This window comes from Lytechinus pictus, chromosome 11, assembly GCF_037042905.1.
Source record: "Lytechinus pictus isolate F3 Inbred chromosome 11, Lp3.0, whole genome shotgun sequence".
NCBI classification, from domain to species: Eukaryota; Metazoa; Echinodermata; class Echinoidea; order Temnopleuroida; family Toxopneustidae; genus Lytechinus; species Lytechinus pictus.
The window spans coordinates 10122756-10145843 of NC_087255.1; the positions used below are offsets into that span (position 1 = coordinate 10122756).

The 23088-nt window shown below is 37.0% G+C and overlaps 1 protein-coding gene across 2 annotated transcripts in view; it reads right to left on the reverse strand.

The window, feature by feature from the left end:
- LOC129271746 (receptor-type tyrosine-protein phosphatase kappa-like) overlaps nt 1–23088 on the reverse strand; it is a 53496-nt gene that overhangs the window by 29971 nt on the left and 437 nt on the right. For both annotated transcript variants that reach the window (XM_064106675.1, XM_064106676.1), the window contains exons 2-15: nt 14557–14889; nt 11767–12033; nt 10236–10367; nt 9569–9721; nt 9082–9213; nt 8106–8504; nt 7325–7591; nt 5872–6003; nt 5315–5458; nt 4078–4200; nt 3131–3289; nt 2217–2543; nt 1703–1773; nt 1128–1377 (exon numbers count right to left, since the gene is read on the reverse strand). In XM_064106675.1, coding sequence (XP_063962745.1) covers nt 1128–1377; nt 1703–1773; nt 2217–2543; nt 3131–3289; nt 4078–4200; nt 5315–5458; nt 5872–6003; nt 7325–7591; nt 8106–8504; nt 9082–9213; nt 9569–9721; nt 10236–10367; nt 11767–12033; nt 14557–14889 — 2889 coding nt within the window. The remainder of the gene's footprint in view (nt 1–1127; nt 1378–1702; nt 1774–2216; nt 2544–3130; nt 3290–4077; nt 4201–5314; nt 5459–5871; nt 6004–7324; nt 7592–8105; nt 8505–9081; nt 9214–9568; nt 9722–10235; nt 10368–11766; nt 12034–14556; nt 14890–23088) is intronic.

Consider the following 23088-nt stretch of genomic DNA (forward strand, 5'->3'; position numbering starts at 1 on the left):
GAAGAAGAAACAAAAGGCATTTGGAAATTTGTGTCGGCACTATCCAATGGTTGATATGGGAGGAATGATGAAGAAATTCATTCCTAAGCATGATAAGGGAACGTTCAGTCACGTCGGATCTTTCCACTCATAGGAATAATGAAGTAGGGTGGTTTTCGTGTAAAAATTTGAAGTCTCACCGACACCTTGTTCTAGCGACTAATGAGATTTGAACAATGATGATGGAATGATTTCGTTAGAGAATCTGTAGTCACATTGCCACTTCCCGCGTACTGATCTATGCGATATGAAAAAAAGAAGGAAACTGCTAGGGTGGTGAGGTTATGTGAGTAGTGAAAAAGGGAATGAGGTCTTGGGGAATTTGAAGTCATTGGAAAATTTGAAGTGGTTGGATATGAAGACGTACAGATTCCAATTTGGAAAGATGGTCCGCTAGAAAATTGATTGTGTATAATCATAAAATACATGTGCATGAACTTAACATGTTACACAATAAAAAATGAAAATGTATAATAACAGGTTATCAGGAATCAAAAGTTAGTTTAAGCTGTAGCCATGGTAGCAGTGTTTCAGACTGGCGTAGTTGGATATGTATGCATTACAATCAACACCTTAACATACAGAAGATACTAAGAAGGGATGGTTTGCACAATCTGTTCGCAAATGCCCTTCTGGCCTTTCTCTTTCGTACTGCATTCCTTTCTTTTATCAATATCATCAGACATTGACACATTATATGTAATTTAATCAAATGAGAATAGTGGCAAAATGCACTGTGTCAGAGCATGGATGAGACCGATACAATTTAAAAGGATTATTTTTTTTGTGGAATGTCGACTCTAGTTGTCAGATGCAAGCCAGTATGGCGATATAGTCTCTGGTGTCCTCTGTAATCACTTCCCTTACTGATCGCCACCTGTCAACGTTGAATCCGTGAACATTAAAATATATATACATATCTGAAATTATTAATCAATGTTATTACACTGTATTAGGTACATGGTAGGATGCAAACATTAGTCAGCTCGGCAATTACGGCAACTGGACGGTCGCGGTTTTTGCACGATTATTCCTCCTAGTTATACAGTTATATGATTCTCATAACTGTGATTTTTTATGCCACTTACGTATCTTCTCAGTCATTGCTGATGTCCAATTCGCAGGCCCGGCTAAATTTATTGAATTAACTATGACCACGGAGAACATGTACTCCGTGCAGCTATCCAGCTTTTGAACTGTTTGAACAACTACGTCACCACTGCTATCCACTGGGATAGTTGTAGAGTTAGTTGGATCTTCCTTCGGCCAATAGGTAAGGTTGTAGCCAAAGATCGTTGAATCACATTGAAGCCATGATGACGAAGGGGTTTCGGGGACCTGCATTAAATAGAATGGTCAAAGGTCATTTTGGCATCGTTGTGGGTGTTGTTGTTGGTGCTTTAATTGTTTTGAAACGATGTCAGGCATCAGATCCTACAAAGCATTTCGTGGGCCAAGTTGTCAGGAGACAATAATGACTTTATTATGATTGTGTATGGGCCCATCCATTTATTTGCCATAGTTGATGCTGGATACGTTAATGGATGTGATACGATTTTGATACCGGTATTACCTATAATAATCATGAAAATGATATAAAGACATTGGATAATGATTTGGTTTTATGTTGATACGATGATTCATGAGCCAATTCACAACCTACCTCCCATTCCAGAGTGACACTGTCTGTTCCATTGACGATTGTAGAAAGAATGGTCGGTTCCAGTAGTGGAGCTGACGTAACAATTGAAAAATAAATGTCATGATTAAGTTTCCATGTATTTTTGATTTTCATTCTTTATATCATTTTTTTTTTCATTATGATTTATTTCCGGGGAGTTAAAATTGGCCTTACTGGTTTTATGGAAATTCAGGTGGCTTACCTGCCTTCCAATTCAAAACTTCTGCCAAAATACGGCAGCTCTTTTGAAGGCGAGTATGGATTTTTAAAACAATGCACATTTGAAGATGCATTTACCACTATGGACATTAAAATCAGAATAAAACTGAAAATTGTGAATTTTGACGTTCCTAAAACATGTGACCAAATGCCTAAATACATTGTAATTTTTTTTTATCTGGCTAACGTGATTACAAATGGCTCATAAATCCAATAGGATATTTAGATAATTGCAAGTTCATGGAGACTCACAAAACAGTTATAGTATTCGGCCTACCTCCACAATCAGTTCTGGCACTGATTGGACCACTAGTCACACCTGCAATGACCTGACCCTCGACTTCGCTCCTAACTCTGACGTAGAAACTGTAGTTCCTAAAACCGAAAAGACCAGTGATCTCAGCTGTGCTATCTCCTTCGATTGTCATAGGTGTCTCAGAGCGTCCAGTGATTCCTGTGTCATCGGTCCAAGTGTAATCAACCTGGTAGGAATCAGCAGGGCCGTTGCCGTAGTCGTAACCGTCCGTCCATGCATTCCATACGAGGAGGACTGAATCGTTGGTGACATCAAACACATAAGGTGATTGAAGCAGTCGTGGAAGGGCTGTTTGAATCGGACAGAGTTTACTTATCAATAATTCAATGAAGTGGATAGATATTCAATAAGTTTTGTTTGATAAGGAGTTCAGTGAACATTTGCAATACCGCTCATTGTGCTCTAATTAAGCCTTCTGATTAAAAAAAAATAATATTATGGAGGTTATTTCGCTAGGATTCTCAACACATTGGATTCACCTTCTTCGGATAATATTCAGCCTTAGGCTGTGTTTCATACATTTAATAAATACAGGTACGTACATGTACATTGTTATTGAGTGTGCGATGAAGGCGGGTATGTGTGGTGGTTTTTTTTCTTTGCAAACGTGGGTTGGGTGTATGTGCGTGAGGCCAGAGGATGTGTGTGTGTTTTATTTATTTAACAAAAGAAAATGTTAAGTGTGTGGGAGAGAGTGTTCTAGGTTAAAATGTGTATGGGGGTATGCATGGATATAATAGGTCAGGTGATGAAATTGCATTGCAGCAGAATAAATTATCATCAAAATAAATTAATATTATTAGGTATTTATTTCACCTCAATCTCACCTCTCCGCTTTTTCTTCATTCCCTCTCTCTCTCCCTATGCAATCTTACCTTGCTGACAATCTGAACCTGCCCATCCCTCGGCGCACGCGACTCCACTGGGGCAGTGACCGCTGGTTCTTTCACAGTTCATCCCTCCTTCGCAGTGACATGGATACTTACACAAAGTACCAAAATAGCCATCTGGACAAGCAAGATCCGATCTCAGGGCTCACAAAAAATAATAAAATCAAAGAAATACAAACTCTGATGTGAGAAGATCGGAATTAAATGTCATGCCAGTTGGAGTAGTGGTAAGGAGGGTAGTTTCGTGTCCAATCCTGGACGCTTCGTCATGTTTTTCTGAGTCAGTCATGTCAGTGGTGGGATATTGTAATTGCCGATTGGCGCAGACGCACCCTTTAAGGCGCACCCTTTAAGATCAATGCTACCTTTAAATTTACCGTCTTTTCACTGGCAGGAATTTTACATTAGGTTATATCTTGCAACGTTTGATGAATGAGCTCTTATATCTCTTCATGAACGATTTAATTTTTTCGATGATATCAGACTGAGTGTTTGAAAAGCAAAGCTAATTTAGAATATTGGGGCAAATTTGATTATTCTCTACAGCTGATAATCACAAAACGGTCCTTTCCTAGCGAATTGGGGGCTTGGTATTGCGAGACAATGACGTTATCATAATTTTATGAAGCAAATTTTGTAGGTGCATGTACCTTTTAGCTTAAGCTATTATATTCTTATTGTATACTCTTCCTGTACCCTAGCACATGAGGACATGTAGTCTGCTACTAGTGAAATGTGCTACGAAAGAACTTTCTGTCAATAAATGAGCATAAAAATTCATTTCACTTACATTAAGAATGCAATCCAATGGACAAACAAACTTGTTGGTATCTAATGTCCAATGAAAGGTAATGCTGAACTATATTTAACGAGAAAGCATAGATTTATTTAAACTTTTTTGTCGCGTATCCTTTAAAGGAGCTCTTAATTACCTTGGCAATATGTCCCTTCGAAATTGTCTGAGCACTGCCCTGCACATCCGGTAATACGGTCACAGGTACCATCACAGTTACATGCAAGTTCACAACCAGCACCAAAATGGTCACCAGAGCACTCTTTCGGAAAGAAGAATATTTTGAGATTTTGTAACCAAATTCTTTATGCATTTTGAGGCTTTGTCTAGTTGTTTTAGTACGATTTCCCTCAAGGAAATTGACACAATAATCAACATTAAGTTATATCTGCATTGAAAATAGAAATTCCTTACATTAATGAAAGCACATAACCTTTATTAAGGACTTTCTCAGTTAAGTAATGTTTCTAAAACAAAGTAAGTTCCTGAAAAGGTTCCCACTAAGTACGTTTCAAGTCTAATGATTTTTAAGAACATCTTTGGTATCTCAATACACCCACACACTGTATTCAATACATTGAATGGTTCTTTAAAAATTGTATTCTCTTTTCACATTTTTGGCTGTTCCTGTTCATCTTTCGATTCTTTATTTGCCCCTTGGAATTTTACATATTCTTGGGTTTAAACTTCCCGATTTTACATGCTGAGGTCTATTTCAATCAATTATACATTGTAGTCAATGCAATCAATCGTAAAAAAATGATTGCTAAGCTTTGTGTCATGGGGCCCCAGGAATCAACAATAGCCGGCTTTTGTACGTGCACATGTAAAAGCATTATACACCGATGAGCAATTCTGCTATACATACAGTGGAGTAATGAGCCAAAAAGTATGAGGGGCCAGGGGCCGTTTCATAAAGCTGTTCGTAAGTTAAGAGCGACTTTAAGAACGACTGGTGATCCTTTCTTAGGAGCAAAACCATCGCTAATGAATCTACCATTCGCCATAAGAAAGGATCACCAGTCGTTCTTAAAGTCGCTCTTAACTTACGAACAGCTCTATAAAACACCCACGGTGACCTACCAGATATGGCGTGTCGGGTAAAATCTATAAAAAGTTGCGAGTGAGCTAAGCGAAAAAAATCTACATTTTAATGGCGAAAATCCAATTTTGTGATAGATTTGGCATAATACTAAGAAAAAAATATTTTCCTCCCTTTTTTCCCCTTTCCCGTTTTCAGGGTTTTTGGTTTTGCTCGTGAACAAATTTTTGGGTGCAAGCGCAAGTGCCCCCAAGCCCACCCCCCCCCCCTTCCCACTGTTTACATGTATACGATCATTCCAGTTATGTACCTCCATAGTCACATCATAGCATACCTGTCTGACACCTGTTTCCCTCATATCCTATGATACACGACATCCCGACAGGGTCTGGTGGGGAAAAGAGTCGTTCAGGGCAGCCAGGATTGCTCGAAGAACACTTCACAGTACATGATTTCCCCCATAGATTGTCACCGCAGACTGATGAATAAGATGTTTGTATCGTATAAACCGAGAAAGAACAGAAAAAAAAGAGTACAATACAGTATAATCTGAAAGGTCTAGGGGATGATGAGCCTTCGACCTTTTTCGCCATTTCCCTGAACGCGCAAAGACGACTCCGCAAAATTATATGACCATTTTAAAGTCGCGCGCAGCTTTTGAGACCAACACAGGCAACACTTCAATGCAAGACATATAGGGCCTAACTTTTCAACTATGCAATCAAATTCATTTCTCAAGATGACCGCGAGTTACAACATGAACACGTTGAACTGTGCATAGGTTTTGATGAAGAAAAAACATACACATGAGTTTTTGTTATCAAACAGTTGAGAGGAGAGGTAGGTACCATCATGAAGCTCGATGGTACAATTATCATATAATATACTTACGTGTTTCGCAGTTAACTCCTTGGAATCCTGATCGGCATACACATTCCCCAGTGATGTCATGGCATATCCCACCGCCATAACACACAGGGCAGTTCTTTGAGCAATTGAAACCATATTTAGAAGATGGACAACCTGAAGCGGAACATAGATTGAAAGAAAAAGGGAGAGAGGATGTCCATGAATGGTGTAGAATCGGAATATGTGTTGCCTGTAACCAAAGAGTTACCAGCATGTTGGTGTCAATTGGTGTATATAGATGATTATATCCCAGTGTTAGTTTTTTTGGTGTTGGTTCAGCACTTGTTAGTATTACCACAACAGTTTGTTTGTTACTTTTACACTATTCGGTGTTTTTTCATTCTCTAGGGTGTTATATCATTAAACACTTCAGGGTGTGGTCCTCTAGTGTCATTTTCATTCTCTGGGGTGTGATATCATTAAACACTTCAGGGTGTGGTCCTCTAGTGTACTTTTCATTATATGGGGTGTTATATCATTAAACACCCCAGGGTGAGGTCCTCTCGTGTTATTTTCATTCTCTGGGGTGTGATATCATTAAGCATTTCAGGGTGTGGTCCTCTCGTGTTATTTTCATTCTCTGGGGTGTGATGTCATTAAACACTTTAGTGTGTGGTCCTCTCGTGTTATTTTCATTTCAAGGGTGTGATATCATTAAGCACTTCAGGGTGTGGTCCTCTCGTGTTATTTTTATTCTCTGGGGTGTGATATCATTAAACACTTCAGGGTGTGGTCCTCTCGTGTTATTTTCATTCTCTGGGGTGTGATATCATTAAGCACTTCAGGGTGTGGTCCTCTCGTGTTATTTTCATTGTCTGGGGTGTGATATCATTAAACACTTCAGGGTGTGGTTCAACACTTCAGGGTATGGTCCTCTATAGGAACATCAACTGGTGTCAGTTTCAACACCCCATTTTTTACACTGCAGACATATTCATCCGAACTTTCATGAATATTATAACGCGACTCTTAAAATAAATCACAATATACTCAATTACTCATAATGCTCGTCTGGTTCAAAAATAATGTTCACTCTTAGAATTAGTAGGCCCTGTTCAACATCATACGATGCAAAAGTTTTTTTTTTTTTAATGCAGTGCTTAGACAAAATAATAGAAATCACACATAATTGCGTCTTTGTCACGTTTGTGCTATTGACGGATTTTACATTTTGATTCATTTTTGGATTGAAAATGAGTTACTAATAAAATATATTATGGAACACCTTATCCAATACAATATCATATCCAGAAAACATATTTCGTAAATACTGATGAATATTGGAGGAAATTGCCTACCTTCAACATTCATTCCATGCCGTGCCTCTTTCAGAAGGGACAGAATGATTTAAAATGTACATTATGACATTATAGGTATATTTCAGTTGCAAGTGCGATAGAACCTAATTTCCCATAGTATATATTCATTTACTTACTTCTGACAATGAGCTTAAGAATGGCATGATTTCCGCTCTCCCTGTTATTCTGGACATAGCACTCATATATTCCTTCATCTGATTTCCTAACATCTTTGATTGTCACTGATGACACTCCATTCCATTCCGTACGTACACTACCTCCATTGACTCGCCATCTCAAAGAAGAAGTGCTCACAGACGCATTCGTTGATACCGCGAGAGTTACGGTCTCGCCAACTCCTGTCGTACTCGATAATTTCTCGGGCCAAACTTCTGAATTGGAATCTGGTATGATATCATAAGAATGCTTTAGTTTTGTGTGTGTATATTGTGACAGTGAAAAGGTTGAAATAACCACAAACCATTACTCTACAACTACATGTATGGTAACTTTGCCAATATGGCAACTACCATGGAAAAATCGACTGTGATTGGCTGTTGATTCAATTATGGCAGTTTCCATAATGGCAACGTTACAAGAGTTGCAAGTCCTTTATGAGATGGACACCTGAAACTGTATCCAGATTGCGTACTTGCGGTTCATTTTTACAGGCCTTGAACTCGATGTTTACTGTCTTTCTCGTGCTCTTGGGAAAAACACCTACAATCATTGACCTATCATCATGATCATGGTGTCTAGCTTTGGGGTGCATAGCCCTGCATGGCCAATGTGGCCCACCTTCCCTTGTGGGCTGTACGGTTTACTTACTCACGGCAGGGAAATAACTCCCACTTCCCTGTTCAGCTATTGGACATATGGGGTTAACCCCAAGTTAAAAAATAATAATAATAACCATACCGCCACGATACTCGTTCAGCAAGATGTTCCTCTCTGTCCACCCTTTGTAATCAACAGACATCCGATAGGCACCAACTCGTGCATCCCCTCCATTTGTCTTATCAAATCCAGCTCTTAGTGAATGTTGCAAGGGAGTTGAAGATTTGACAATGCTTGTTCCCAGAGGCAGCCCGGTCTCTTGCAAGTCCTGTGTCTGCTCTCCACCATCAACTATAAAGTATGCCCCATGGCCAGTCTCTCCGGGTCCAGTATCAACCTCTCGGCCAATGTAATATCTCAAGGAGAGGTCTCCAGTAATTGCGCTGTCACCGATCATGAATATGCCGACGAAATTGGTACCATCCGCGGCATCGTGTACGCCTCCTCGTCGCAGCACAGATGTAATGTCCAGAACAGTGACTAAAATAGAAAAAAAAAATTTAACAAGGGTAGTACAACCTAGCTGCAACAGGTGGTGATAATGGCTTAAAAATATGATACGGATTGCCTGTTTCTATTCATCATAACTGGCGACATTACTTATGAAAGCGCACATACAAGATCATAATTGTAGCACTTGTTTTAATGATAATATATCAATAATAATAATACAAATAATAATAGGTGGATTTATTAAGCATTTTTTTTGCCTGTAGATACAAAGTGCTGCTATTATTACCCCGGCTTTAGTCGTGCTGCCATAAGGTGCTAAAACATTCAATGAATTTCTTCCTAACGGGTACCCATTCATCCCACCTGGGTTGGGTGCAGCACAATGTGGGTAAATTTCTTGCTGAAGGAAAACACGCCATGGCTTGGAATCGAACCCACGTCCTACAGATTGAAAGACGAAAGTCATAACCACTTGACCGCGACGCATCCTAACTTCACAAAATTGGAAGATAATCAACCTGTTGTTTTCATAACACATTCAGTTTTCATGTTTTGATTATAAATAGATGAAAGACACATCGTTATTGTTATGGCCTTTTTTTACCTTGGCATTGGTCGCCAGTCCAGCCATCTTCGCACCCATTGGAGCATGCCCCCGTGATGAGGTCACAAGGTTCGGATGAGTTGCAGTGACAAGTCTCTGTACATCCTGCTCCGTAAGTTCCACCAGGACAGGCTTTGAAGAGATATAAAGAAAGCAGAACTAATAGTAAAACAACGGTGGTCCTGTACTTCATGCTAGTATTACACTCTAAAAAATGAAGTGCTTATTTTATAGTAATTGCAGTTTGAGTGCTGATTTAGTCATTCAAATTTGAACTTGAAAATCAGCATTCAAAGTGCAGTCACTATACAAGGACATTATTTACTAAATTAGCACTGTATAGGCTGTAAAGAACCGAGGTGTTTTAACTAGGGGATCACACGGTGGTGTATGGAAATTACACGGTACAATTTGAACCACGACACTATTGAGTTGAAAGTAACCATTATACCCAATTAACATATTTAATATCTCCCTTACTGCTTACCTTGGTTGCAATTCAACCCCATCCACCCAGCAGCACACGAGCATCCGTAGGGATCGGGAAGGCAGAAAACGGCACCGCTGCAGTCATTTCGACCAGATCCAATGGCTTCGCAAGACCCTAAACAGCCCTGACCAAACTTGCCCTGATCACACGCTGGATAAAATTTAAACAGACATTACCATGAATGATTAAAACCTACAATAGAAACTGTTATATTTCCATACATTCCGACCAGAAGGAAGTACAAATTATCCAGTTTCGGTATGAGACAACATTAAGTAACTTTGTAGAATTCTTTTAACATTAAATGCCCCAGTAATAAATAATCCATCGGGCCTTATTTAATTGTTCGAAATGAAATCTGAAATAGAAATAAACCGATTTTTCGTCAATTTTCTCTCACTCAACTTCTTCTCTGGGATTTGTTATTCATATAAAGAAACAACTTTCCATATGCGGATTAGATTATACCCTTCAACACACAGACGTAGAGTTCCAAGAAGGTTTTACACAGTACATGGCCATAGCTTACTTATTTATCGTAATATATATTTATTAGCGTAATCAATATGTAAAGGTCCTATGATTTCATTTCCCATTCGTCCAAAAAGTGTTGCGCAACATTGCTCAGATTTGCATTTCTTATGAAGGCCGTTTCCATACTTACCAGTCTGACAATGGTCACCAGTGAAACCGGGTGGACAAACGCAACGTCCACTAACATCATCACAGACTCCTCCGTTGTAACATGTAGGACAGGTGTACTGACACTCGGGTCCCCAATAGTTATCAAGACATCCTGGTATTAAAAGGGAATTCTTTTAAAAGAGTGCGCTACTTCATCCCGCCAACAGGTTGATTTATTTAAATTGAGAAAATCAAGCAAGCATATAAGACTGAAAATGTCAACGAAACTGGATGTAACATAAGAACGATATTGAATTATAAAGTTTAGCGTAGTTTTACTTAAATGCTCATATTGGTTGGTATGCAAATGAGGCGGATGGTGATGTCACACACACACTATTTCTTTTTTATTTTTTGTATGAAATACAGGTTACTCTACCTGAGGTGATTCTTTTTTAGCACAGAAAAATTTTCGGTAAATTGCCAATTCGTCTTTTGCCAACTCGTCCACTCATCACATGGTCTAGCCTCATTTAGTCTAGTACCATTCCACCCAACATTTCATCTAAAAACCATTTATTCCAATAACCATTTGGTTCAATCATCGCTTCGTCTACTCACCAGTTCGTCTAAGGCCATTTCGTCTCAGAACCATTTGGTCTAATATCCATTTAATTTTCTTTCATTTTGCCCAATAAACACGTATTCCAACTAAACCACACAAAAAATCTTAAATTGAATATTGATAAACCATATGTGTGCGTGTGGTGGGGGTGTGTGTGGATTTTTGTATGTATTTTTTCTTATTTACTCTCTAGATTATCATTGTATATATTTTTCATCTCATTCTTGCTGTAATGTTCTTTATAAGGGGCCCATCTCACAAGCTCTGCTTCTATATGTGGTCCCAAACCTATCATGTATTCTCATTTTTTTGTTAAACTGTGTAATATGTCTCTTGTTTTGATTGGTTTAAATAAACTTTAACTTGACTTGACTTGTATATGGACTAAATGGCACAATTGGTTATTAGACGAAATAGTGAGAAGACAAATGACAATTAGACCATGTGGATAGTGCATGGACGAAATGATAGTAGACGAGTTGGTAATTGGAAGAATTGGCATTTTTAAAAAGCCAATTTAATAATAAATCATATTTTCGACTGAGGAGAAATTTTCGACTTAGAAGAGGTTGTTTGCATAATCTTAAGTATCGCTTCTAATTTGGCGAATAATCGACTCATATGAGGTCGATTCTTGCTAATAGAACTGTACTTCGAATATCTCCTCATTTTTGTTTTGTTTTGTTTATGTTTTTATTGTTATTTTATTTACTGATGAATATGTGAAATTGTCTTGTAAAAAATAATTAAATGTTCCACTGGGCCCCGTAACACAAAGGTTTGCGATTAATCGTTAACTGAAATGGCCTATCAAGACCATCGTTGCATGCGCATTTTGGTTTAGGATCCAATCAAAATTGTTCTTTCACATTGTATTGGCGATTAATCGCTAACCTTCGTGATATTGGGCCCATCATTTAATCGTATGGGGAGGGGGCGCAGTCACCTCTGACAATGAGCTTCATAAGACCCCCTCGATCCGGTTCGCCTGTATAGAAGTAGTGATGGATACCGGCATGGTCCTCTTTATTAGCCCTGCTGATGTTAAGTGAATTCGACGAAACTCTGGAGGATAGGTCGCTTTGGCGCCCATCTACATGATTCAAGTGCCAGCTCAGCGAGCCACTCCCGCCGGATGATCCAGGGTTCATTACAAGGCTGACCTCTTCGTCCAGACTGACTCTCACCGTGAAGTATTTTGGAGTGAAATGGGCTAGAATTAGAAGATTTGGATAGATATCAACTGGTAATAATGATAATAATAACAATAATGACAATAATAATGATAATAATAGTAATAATAATAATAATGACAGTAATAATAACAATAATACTGACGCCAGATTTATCCAAGGTAGCTGCTGCAGTTCCGAAAGCTGTTCTAGCAGCCAGGGCTGTAGCCAGGAATTAATGTGGGGGGGGGGGTCTGAATAAGGAAAAAGTGAATCTTTTCGGATACACATTTCAGTTGGACGACTCATTTTAGGCGGGGGGTCCGGGGAGGCGGTCATTGGAAACCCTATAAATTTTCATCCCCTGCGCTAAAATAAACGACTTTCCTCCTTCTCTTTTCTTTTTTTCCTTTCCTTTTTTTTTTTGTTTGCTGTTGGCGGGTGGCGGGGTTCCGCGGAACCCAGGGAACCGCCTCACCCCTACCCCCTGGCTACTGCCCTACCAGCGGTCCCTGATAAATATGATCAGGTTAAATTCAAATTCAAATTTATTTATTTCACTTCCATCAAACAAAAACAAATTGTATACCATATATAAACATAAATATTTGTATCCGTTGCAAAAAAAAAATTAATGATACATATGTTGTGAAAAAATGAAGTCTCTAACACAATGATGTGTCTAACAAATCATTGATATTATCTGGAATATAGATAAATTAATCATAGCACCTTGCTGGCAGAAAATGTTACAGTATTCAATCATCCCAGGACCAAAATCCTACTGAAACCAGTTGGATTTCCAACTGGTTTCAATTGGTTTCAATTGGTTTCAAGTGGTTTCAATTGGTTTTAACTGGAATATAACAATTTCCAGTTGAAACCAATTGAAACCAGTTGGGCAACTGGAAATCCTAACTGGAACCAGTTGGGTAACTGGAAATGACTTCCAACTGGAAATGATTTCTAACTGGAACCAGTTGGGTAACTGGAAATCCTAACTTGAACCAGTTGGGTAACTGGAAATGACTTCTAACTGGAAATGATTTCTAACTGGAACCAGTTGGGTAACTGGAAATGACTTCCAACTGGAAATTATTTCTAACTGGAACCAGTTGGGTAACTGGAAATCCTAACTGGAACCAGTTGGGTAACTGGAAATGACTTCCAACTAGAAATGATTTCTAACTGGAACCAGTTGGGTAACTGGAAATCCTAACTGGAACCAATTGGGTAAGGCGTCTCTGGAGATGACTTCTAACTGGAAAGGTGATTAACTGGAAATTAATTCTAATTGGAACCTGTTGGGTAACTGGAAATCCTAACTGGATCCAGTTGGGTAACTGGAAATGACTTCCAATTGGTTTCCAATTGGAAATTTTCCAGTTACCCAACTGATTCCAATTGAAACCAGTTAATTTGCATATTATCTGCCAGTGTGCACAGATTAATGTTTTATGTGATTCATTATCATTTAAAATGTATCTATATTTAATTCTTTTCTAATTCAAGTACCATACTTGTTTCAGATAAGTGTTTAGAATGCTTAGCAGTGAAAACCATGTTCATAAATGTTATAGATTATCATTAAAACAGATTATAAGATAATTAGTACACCACTAACTGTTACCAAATTACATCAAATACAAATACATATATTTGAAGATCTTTCATATAAATATATATTCATTAAGAAAGTCTATTTTATCAATGCCCTTTATATTGGTATTAATAAACATATAGCACTGCTTCTTTGTTGGCATGAGCAATATAGTTAGTGCAAATTCTAATTAATTTGTTACTAATTAAGTCATTCCAATTGGAATTTCCAATTGGATCCAGTTGGAAACCAGTAAGTTTCAACTGGTTCCAGTTGCCTCCATTTGGTTTCAACTGAAACCAATTGAAACCAGTTGCCTCCAATTGGATTCAACTGGTTTTAATAGGGAAATTGGAACAACTGGAACCAATTGAAACCAGTTGCCAACTGGTCGCTTAATTGGTTTCAACTGGAACCAATTGAAACCAATTGCCAACTGGTTCCAGTTGCCCAATTGGTTTTAACTGGAACCAGTTGGCAACTGGTTTCAATTGGTTCCAGTTGTTCCAATTTCCCAATTGAAACCAGTTGGCCAACTGGTTTCAATTGGTTTTGCTCTAATTGGTTTCAACTGGATTTTGGTCCTGGGATGGCATTAAAGAGGTGTGGTTCATATATGGACTCTGAACCCATGAAGTGGTAATTTTATCTTTAAAATGTTGGCTATACATTGATTTTTTTTTTAACTGCATCATGTTTTCATCTGCCAGCAAATGACAACACTTTAGTTGCACGTGCATGGGCTGTTGTGGCGCTCATAGGAATCACTGTGTATATTAATCAAAGATAACCTAATGAAAAGATCATCCACGATGATAAAGCTTCATATAATCGCTTCACCATCACATAATATATCATCATCACTATAAATGTTGATGGGCTATTACTGTTTTGTTATTGATAATTTTTATTGTTTTAGGTTCGTTTTTTAAATTATATATATTTTTTTTAATACAAACAATACCGTCATCTCTGATGAATAAAGTAGACGTCATGGTGGTCCAGTTGTATCTCTCAGCCCGGCATCCGTAAACGCCAAATTTGTCGCCAACCGAAGAATCAAAAGTGACTCTTCCCATTGCGTCAACGGTCGATCCTTCAGGCAACCCACATCCTGCCGCTGCATCCCCAAGCGGACACCAGTTCGATTGCCTCGCTCCTGAGCTCAAGTCGACAGATCGCTGGAAGGACACTTCGCTGGCGATACTAGCCCCATTCAAGATTCCGGAATACGAAGCCGAGGAGCTGGCATCGAAGACGGGGTTGAAGTTGATGCATGCCACGTCCAGAACGTTTGCTGCATGGTGAAATAAAGTACAAGAGTATACATCATTGCCCCTTGCCCTGTGAAACCAAGCTTATATACTTTACTAAAAATTGTTTTGGGATTTTGTTTTTGTTGAGATATAATGTAAGGGATGTAAGTATTTTTCGGATAAGGATGAAAGGTTACAACGCTTTTAATATTTGATTGCATCTCTTTCTGCAAGGAAAAAAATGGCGATTACAGTGGCGTACAGATAGGGAGCTTGTGGGACTCTTGCCCCCCCCCCCCCCCTCCAAAAAAAAAACACGACCAAGAAAAATGAACAAAAGGAAAGAAAAGGATAGAGAGAAGGGGAAATATTATATCATTTTCGGAATATTAAGTCAAAATCTATCACAAAAGTGGATTTATGTAATAAAAAACAGTCAAATTTTGGGTTGCTGGCGCTTCGCTCACTCCCAACTCCGATACGCCATATTTGGCCCCCTCAATTTTTGTGTGTGCTCTTTCCGCCATTGAGCGGAGACACTGACTATTTAATATGCCTATATTCATCATTGTCCCTTGTTTAGTCGGCTACTTACACGTATGTAAAGGCCGTGGTTTCTCATATAATGTTCTAATGATGACAATAATATTTTTATTATTATTACTCCTACCTAGCTATTTCAAAAAAATAATAAAAGATTGAGCTGAGAAGCATCCGCTGGACTCACTAAATTTGGGACCTTATGATGGTTACCATGGTTGCTACAGAAATTGCGGAAAGTTTACTTTTACCTGTCAAAGGGGGTAATTACTCTTTATTTATTATTTTGTATACATTTATATGTACTGGGGTGTCACAGGATAGTTCTCGGTCGCCTAACTGTATAATACCCTATTATTTAATTGTGAAAAAATTATAGTATAGTTAGGCTAACTTGCCAAACCCTATTAAAATATCCTGCATGGTGCCGCCACCACTGACAAATGTTAGACGATATCCTTTTTAGACGGGATGCATCATGTTACATCTTAATAGGAAGTTTAAGATTAAAAAGATCAACAGGTTATAAAAAGCGTGGGAAATTACCCGAAAAAAGACAAACTAGTCAGTTTATGCCTACGGTCTTGTTTCTTCCTCTTGCTCGCCAAAAAAGACAAGACAAGAGGGAAGAGTATTGAATACAATGAAGATTATTGTTGGTTTGAGTTTTGAATAAAATCTTAGCTACAAGGTCCCATTCGTCACCTGTGTCTTTAAAGAATTAGGCCCTGAAAAAAATTCCACTGAAAACTTTTAATTAGTGCTTCAAAAATTGAAAAAAAACAAGTGACTGGAATCATTCATCCCAACTTTATTTCTTTGGGATTAATAATATGATTTTTCAGTTACAGATCTCTTGAAAGTGTCTGCGCGAAATTTATATCGTTTTCTTGTTTTTTTTTTTCTTTGTCGAGATTTAACCGATAGTTTAGGAGTTAGACATAGTCAGATCAATATTTGGATTGCCCCCAAACAAAAAGGTTTTCCAACTGTTTCTGATACGTTTTGTTGTTTCTGGTGCTAAATCTACCAAAATTGGCATCCGGGAAAGTGGTTATTTTCAAGAAGATGGCCGACATTCACTGAAAATGGACATAACTCACTCTTTATCTACCCTAAAATCCTATTTCGGTTCATATTCCATGATCTAGGGGGAAAGAAATTTTTTTGATAGAGGTTAGCGTGAATATAATATAGGCACTCCAGGTTACTTAAAAATTCAAGATGGCGTCCAAAATGGATGCCGTAGCCTAAAAATCCACAACTTATCTATCACTTACTTAAGTGGCTTTAATTTGGTTTCAACTCAATGGTTATAAGGGTCAAGTTTACATTAAGAAAAGTTACAAGGACATTCTATGGTCTGGTATGTCCATGAATCCAAGATGGCTTCAAAAAAATTGAGCCATCTTGTATTTTGGGGCAAAATGGACAAATACATTGCAACCAGTCCTAAAGTATTACTGTATATGATTCTTGAAGCCCTAGTGTAGACAAAAAAATCAATCTCCCATGATTAATTTTAATAAACTTTGTCAATTTTTAAGAAACAGCAGTCAATTTAGACCCCATTTTCTTTCTTGGATTTTTTTAATATATTGAACCACTGACTGTCCTTGTAACTTGTACCGGTGTATTTCCTGACGCTTGAAACCATGTTGCAGACACCAAACTTGCAACTCCCAGGCGTATATTAAATTAACTATTTATTTTGTAAGTAACAGCAGCCATTTTTGGAAGCCATCTTGGATTTGGACAAACTGGACCACTGACTGTACTTGTAACTTGTCCCAATGTAGTATTTAATCCTTTAAAACCATATTTTTGACAAGAAAATCATATGCATGTATCCCAGGCCTATAATTTAACGAACTGGGTAGATTTGTCTTTCATCAATGACCTGAATCGCGATTACAACAAATAACATCGTCATCGTACATGTGAATGATTTTTTAAGAAAAGTCTATATCTAGACAATGCTTAGATATAAGGACTAATTCATAATTGAGTAAAAAGATGAAATAGGGAAACCCGTATTGGAAAAAAAATTATATTATTGTTTTGAAAGTGATATCATTCGTTTATAAACTTCCTTGTTTTGACAATTTACTTTAACCGGAAATTCGGTGAAAGTGAACATTAAAGGAAGTTCATTCTGAAGATTACTTCGATTTAATAAAAGCAAAAAAAAAAAAATATTGATCAAGGTTCGGTCAAATATATATCATAGAATAACGTATTGTTGTGTTATATATATTCTCTGAAAATGCAATGTTCTCAATATATTGAAAGTGATTTCATTTGTGCTGGGGGGTTATTATCAGCCACGTCATTTCAGGTCCGGCTCTGTAAAAAAATGAATTATTATTCATCGTGTTCTATCTAAAGTTTTTTAATAATTATATGGAATTTATATTACACAATAAATGGGTGGCTGTTTTCATATGACGTCACGAATAAATACTTCAAAGAATTATAGCTTTTTCAATGTTGATGGATTTTCATCAAATCTTCACTGTTAAAAATGATTTAAACAACGCTGTTTACTATGTGAATCGCACAGTAGTTGTTTAAACAGTCTAAACAAGTGTTTAAAATCTTAACAACCATTCTTAAATTATTGATAATTAAATATTTGAACTTTAACTTTGTTGTTTAAGATTTTAAACACTTGTTTAAAATGTTTAAACAACTACGGTGCGATCTAAATAGTAAACAGCGTTGTTTAAATTATTCTTAACAGTGTTCACCAATACGTTTTGCACGATATAATATATCATCTGTTAATGCTTTTCTCTTCTTTTGTAATTTCAAAACACATGTTTCTACGGATGAAATGTTAAACGCAATTACTTTCTTTGTTTCCATAACTGTTGATAAAGATGATAACATTGATATTGTATATAATCATATATGTTTAAAAATCACATTTTCAAAATTATACGGGGCTCTCTTAAAGTTGTTTGATACTATTCCCGCAATTCAAGACTACTTTCGAAAGTGATTAGTTTCTTTGTCTTTTGCACTTTTGAATAGCTAAATGTTAATCGATACCTATTTAATTGCACAATAATCCTTTTGAAGATTTGAAAAGATTTTGCTTCTCTCATATTTGCAAAGAACTATTTCTCAATTTTCTAAGACTCCTCTTGAAAGCCTCATTAACAGATGAATGACCTATAACATTTTATTATCTAATAATACTAAAGGTAATTGATAACTTTGTCCAAAATACAAAATGTAATCACTTCTATAAAAGAAGCTTATCCAATCATAATTACAATCCCCTTTGATACAAAAATCATTAACCAAATGGCCATAAATCTCGATGAGGGGTCCGCAATACAGCTAAAAATTCTCCCAGAAAGCATTGTTGCCGTGTGTGGCATACCGTTGCATGCTCTCATGCATGGTGGAATCGCCAACAACGATTATTTGTTATATGGCTGAGTGCCGTGGCTGAGTGGTCTAAGGCGCCTGGATATACATCGAAAGTCCGGGGTTCGGCACCTATACCAGTGAGCAAGGCATTTAATCGACAATGCTCTTTTATCCTTCATTCAAATAAATGGAAATGCTATATGCATTTTTTGGTATCTCGGTGTGCACTTGTTTAGTAATGATTTCCAGCATGGCATAAAAGATACGCCGTGTTGATTAGAATAGACAGGGATATACACTAGAAAAAGGGAACGGTGTATCTGTCATTCTATGAGAAGCAAATTTCTCCATTTTCAAAGTTAATTTATCCCTGGCACACTTGAGAAAATATGACCAGTATGATATTACTTGTACGCTTACTTCTCTTTACTATATGACGTATATTATTGAAGATCGACATAAAGGAAAATGTTTTTATATATTATATGTATATAAATATATATATATATATACCTTTTTTATTATTTGGGGCATCCTCCTATTCCCAAATTGTAGGGACATTCCCACGCCAAGGGTTATGTATACGGGAGTAATGTATAAATATCTTTCATTTTAATAAAGGCCTATAAAGATTTTTTAGATTGCTTTTATATTGTCTTATTGTGATATAAAGTAATGAAATACAGTTAATATCAATATGCGAACGAGCAAATTTTCAGTAGTTGGAAGACAAAATGGTGTCCAAAAACCTTTTTCGGGTGGTGTGTAATTATCACATCAAGGACAATGTATACGTAGTTACTTGTATATACTGTAAATGTATACATTATACTACCATCTTTCATATGAAGACCAATCACAAATTTTTTTCGATGGCTATATGTTGTAATGGATTTGTTGGGATATAGAGTAATGAATTACAGTAAACATCAATATGCGAGCGAAGCAAGCGAGCAAATTGTCAATAGTTGGGAATCAAAATGATGACCAAAATTGTCTTTCGAGGGGTGTGTAGTTATTGTACAAATGCAGCGAGTGAGCGTAGCGAGCGAGCCTTGAAAAAGTTGCTTCAGGCGTGTGATATGATGTGCATATATTATTACAGAGGTTGATAAAGATTAATTATCAATAAATTAAACTTTAGAAGAAAAGAAAAAAAGAAATATAAAGAGCAAATAAGTAAAACGTTGAAATTACACAATGATGGATATCAATAGGATAATATTTCAGAAAGGAAAGTTTTGTATAATCTTTAAATTTATATTGGGGAATGATGCAACATTCAAAATTTTGAACAAAATTCATATTTGAAATATCTATTGTATAGATTGTTATGGAATTAATGTGATTTAATGTAACTTACACGGATAAAGTAGTAAAGTGTGTGAAGTGTGTAATATGACCCCCCCCCCCCCCCCCCCCATTCACGCCAGTGTATTCAATTGATGTAATTATTGGTATATGATCAAAGTTATAACCATATTTTAAGTCATGGGTATCGTACAATTCATAAATAGGCGTATTATAACCATACTCCCTTGATGCAAGCTAAACGTAGGGATTTATCATGTCCAAAATCTTGCAAGATTAGATTGAGCGCCGAACCGCGCGACAAATTTTGCATTTTTGAATGCAAAAACTGGGCAAATTGAAGCTCTTTGACCGCATTTAAGGATGAATTCACGCAGTAACAGTAGTTTAATCATTTGGTGATTTAAAAATATCGTTTCTGTCTTGAAAAGTGGCGGGGGGTGATTGTACATAACATCCCAACCACCCTCCCGGGCCTTTTGCGAGGTTTTAAATGTCCCTCTGAGTTCAGTAACTGTTTGCTTGATGTGCGAAGGTTTACAAGTCGCAAAATATTCAGCCGTTTAAAGGTCTAAACACCAGGGAATTATTAATGACAATAATTCCCTTCACATACTAATCTACAAAAAAAAAATAACTTTGTAAAGGGCTTTTGTAAGTGATAAAGAATAGTGTAAATATGCTCGTTAAAAAATAATAATGAAGTAATGTTTCCCGGGTACAATTTATTGGTAGTAATGTGATGGCTGAACTAAGCATGTTGCTATTTCATGAAAAAAAAATGCCAAATACATCCTCATACGCTCTCGCGGTGGGACTCTGCTGGGGCTAGACTCAAAAACGTTTGCCATTTCTAGCCTGCACTGTTAAAAAAAAAACCTGATTTTACAGAAAAAAAGAAGATTTTGCAGAAAGCAATAACAGAATCATTCTGTAAATTCATGAAACAGGAGTTTTTCTGCAATTTAACAGAACAGGTCTGAGTGTTTAAAAAGGGGTAATGGTGTTTTATTCAAGGAAATTTGTAAGATTCCATACACCAAATACCAATTTCCTGTAAGATTACGCAATCTGGTAAGATTATAGGTGTTCTCGAGACTCTGCTGCAGGAACTTCGTTTATTTTAAAGATAACTTTTCTAACAGTGTGGGCCACATTATTTTTTTAATTTGATTTATGTTTTGTGCACTGTTTTCATTATCTGTTTACCGTTATTTTACGGTTTGTAATGTGAAATAAATCAATAAAATGAGCCATGTCACAGTTTTACACAAGTACAAAATATGATTCCGCTTCCTTTAATTTGAATTTTTATTCATGACACGGCCCTAGTGCAAATCAAAATTTATACTTGTTTCGGTCTTTTACCAAGTGAAACTTTAATCTATCTACCTGCGATGATGACTATAATTACAACGATGACGACGTGAAGGGGAAGGAAGATGACGAGGAGGATGACGACGATGAATGGATCAAATGTATTTCATTATTTTACGATCTTTTCTTTTAGTTTATCAATATTATTTATACATTATTCACAATGAGACCGCCATCAGTTTCAAGCTTAACCGCTTACGATGGGGGTCTCCCAATGTTCTTATTGTTATTTTGTATTCATTATGTGTTATGGCTATATCGTTTATATTATGGATCGTTTTGTTTATTGCATATGGAAACAACATTTGATATTTTACATGTATTTTGTATTATTTTGAACGCAGTAATAAAACCAAACAAACAAGTAATATCACCATTTGACTTTAAACTTGGAATATGTTTCCAGTAATATAGATATGATATGTAATATAAATTCATGATTGCGATCTTGCCATAATTTAACAAAAAAGGGCCAGAGTTGAATACATGTTTTTCAGTCGTCATGTATAAAACTTTAACAAACTCAATCAATATGTACATGTTCGACATTTTCATTTTCACATCTCCCCCCCCCCCCCACTTTCCCTCCTCTCTCCCTCTCTCTCTCTCTCTCCCTCTGGGTCTCGTCCCTCCCAAGTCTCTTTCGCCCGCCCCCGCCCCCTCTCTCTCATTTCCTTTTTTTTTTCTCGCTCTCACACGTTTCACACCGTTTCTTTAATTCCAATAACCCCCGGTGTTCACGAAAAATAGACGAAGGTCAAAGCCTTTGTGTAAAATTTTAACGATAAGTATGCAGCACGGCAATTCATTTTAGCATGTAATGCGGTATTTCATTGTCATGTTTATCCCCTTTTGATACCACGACATTATTGCCATAAAAAAACATATATTGTATGAGTGTTTATAGCACAGCAGTCATAAATCTTTAACTGCGAAATATGTTTCGCTTTGTGGCTGAAGTGCGCCTTGGATTTTCACAAATGTGGCGAACAAAAGTGATACCAAAGCTATATACATGTACCTAGGGGTAAATCTCGTAGCAAGAAAACGAGCAAATAATTGACGTTGATGAAAATTATTTGAAAGTGACTAGCAAGACTTTCCAAGACGATTTCTATATCTTCCCGAACCGAAGCTGATGCTAGATACAGCATTTTCCCGAGGAAATTTTTGACAAGCAAAAAATAAAAAGGAAAAAAAGGTTTTAACCAAAAATTTCGTTCATGAAAAAAATTGACCAGCAAAAAACACAAAAAATGTCTTCACTTTCAAAAGGGGGCGCACACATCTGTTTCAACGGTATTTTTACATTACAAATATTAACTGAGCCTCTCAAAAGGGGGGGCACGAGCCGGCTGTGCCCCCCCCCCTCCCCCACCTGGATCCGCCAGTGCTAGAGAGCATCCACCTCACTTCGGCAATTATTTCTAATAGGTTGTGACAATCTGACTAGTATCACGATTAAAGACAGAAAAGGAGAATTTTTTTTCTCCAAGCCTCAACACATTTACACCTTATAGCAAACATTTATTATTATTTATTTTTGTTTATGCTTTGTTTCTTCTGTATATTCTTATCTACAATGTTTTTATCAGAATGCATTTTTCACCTAATACTATTAACGCTCTGTA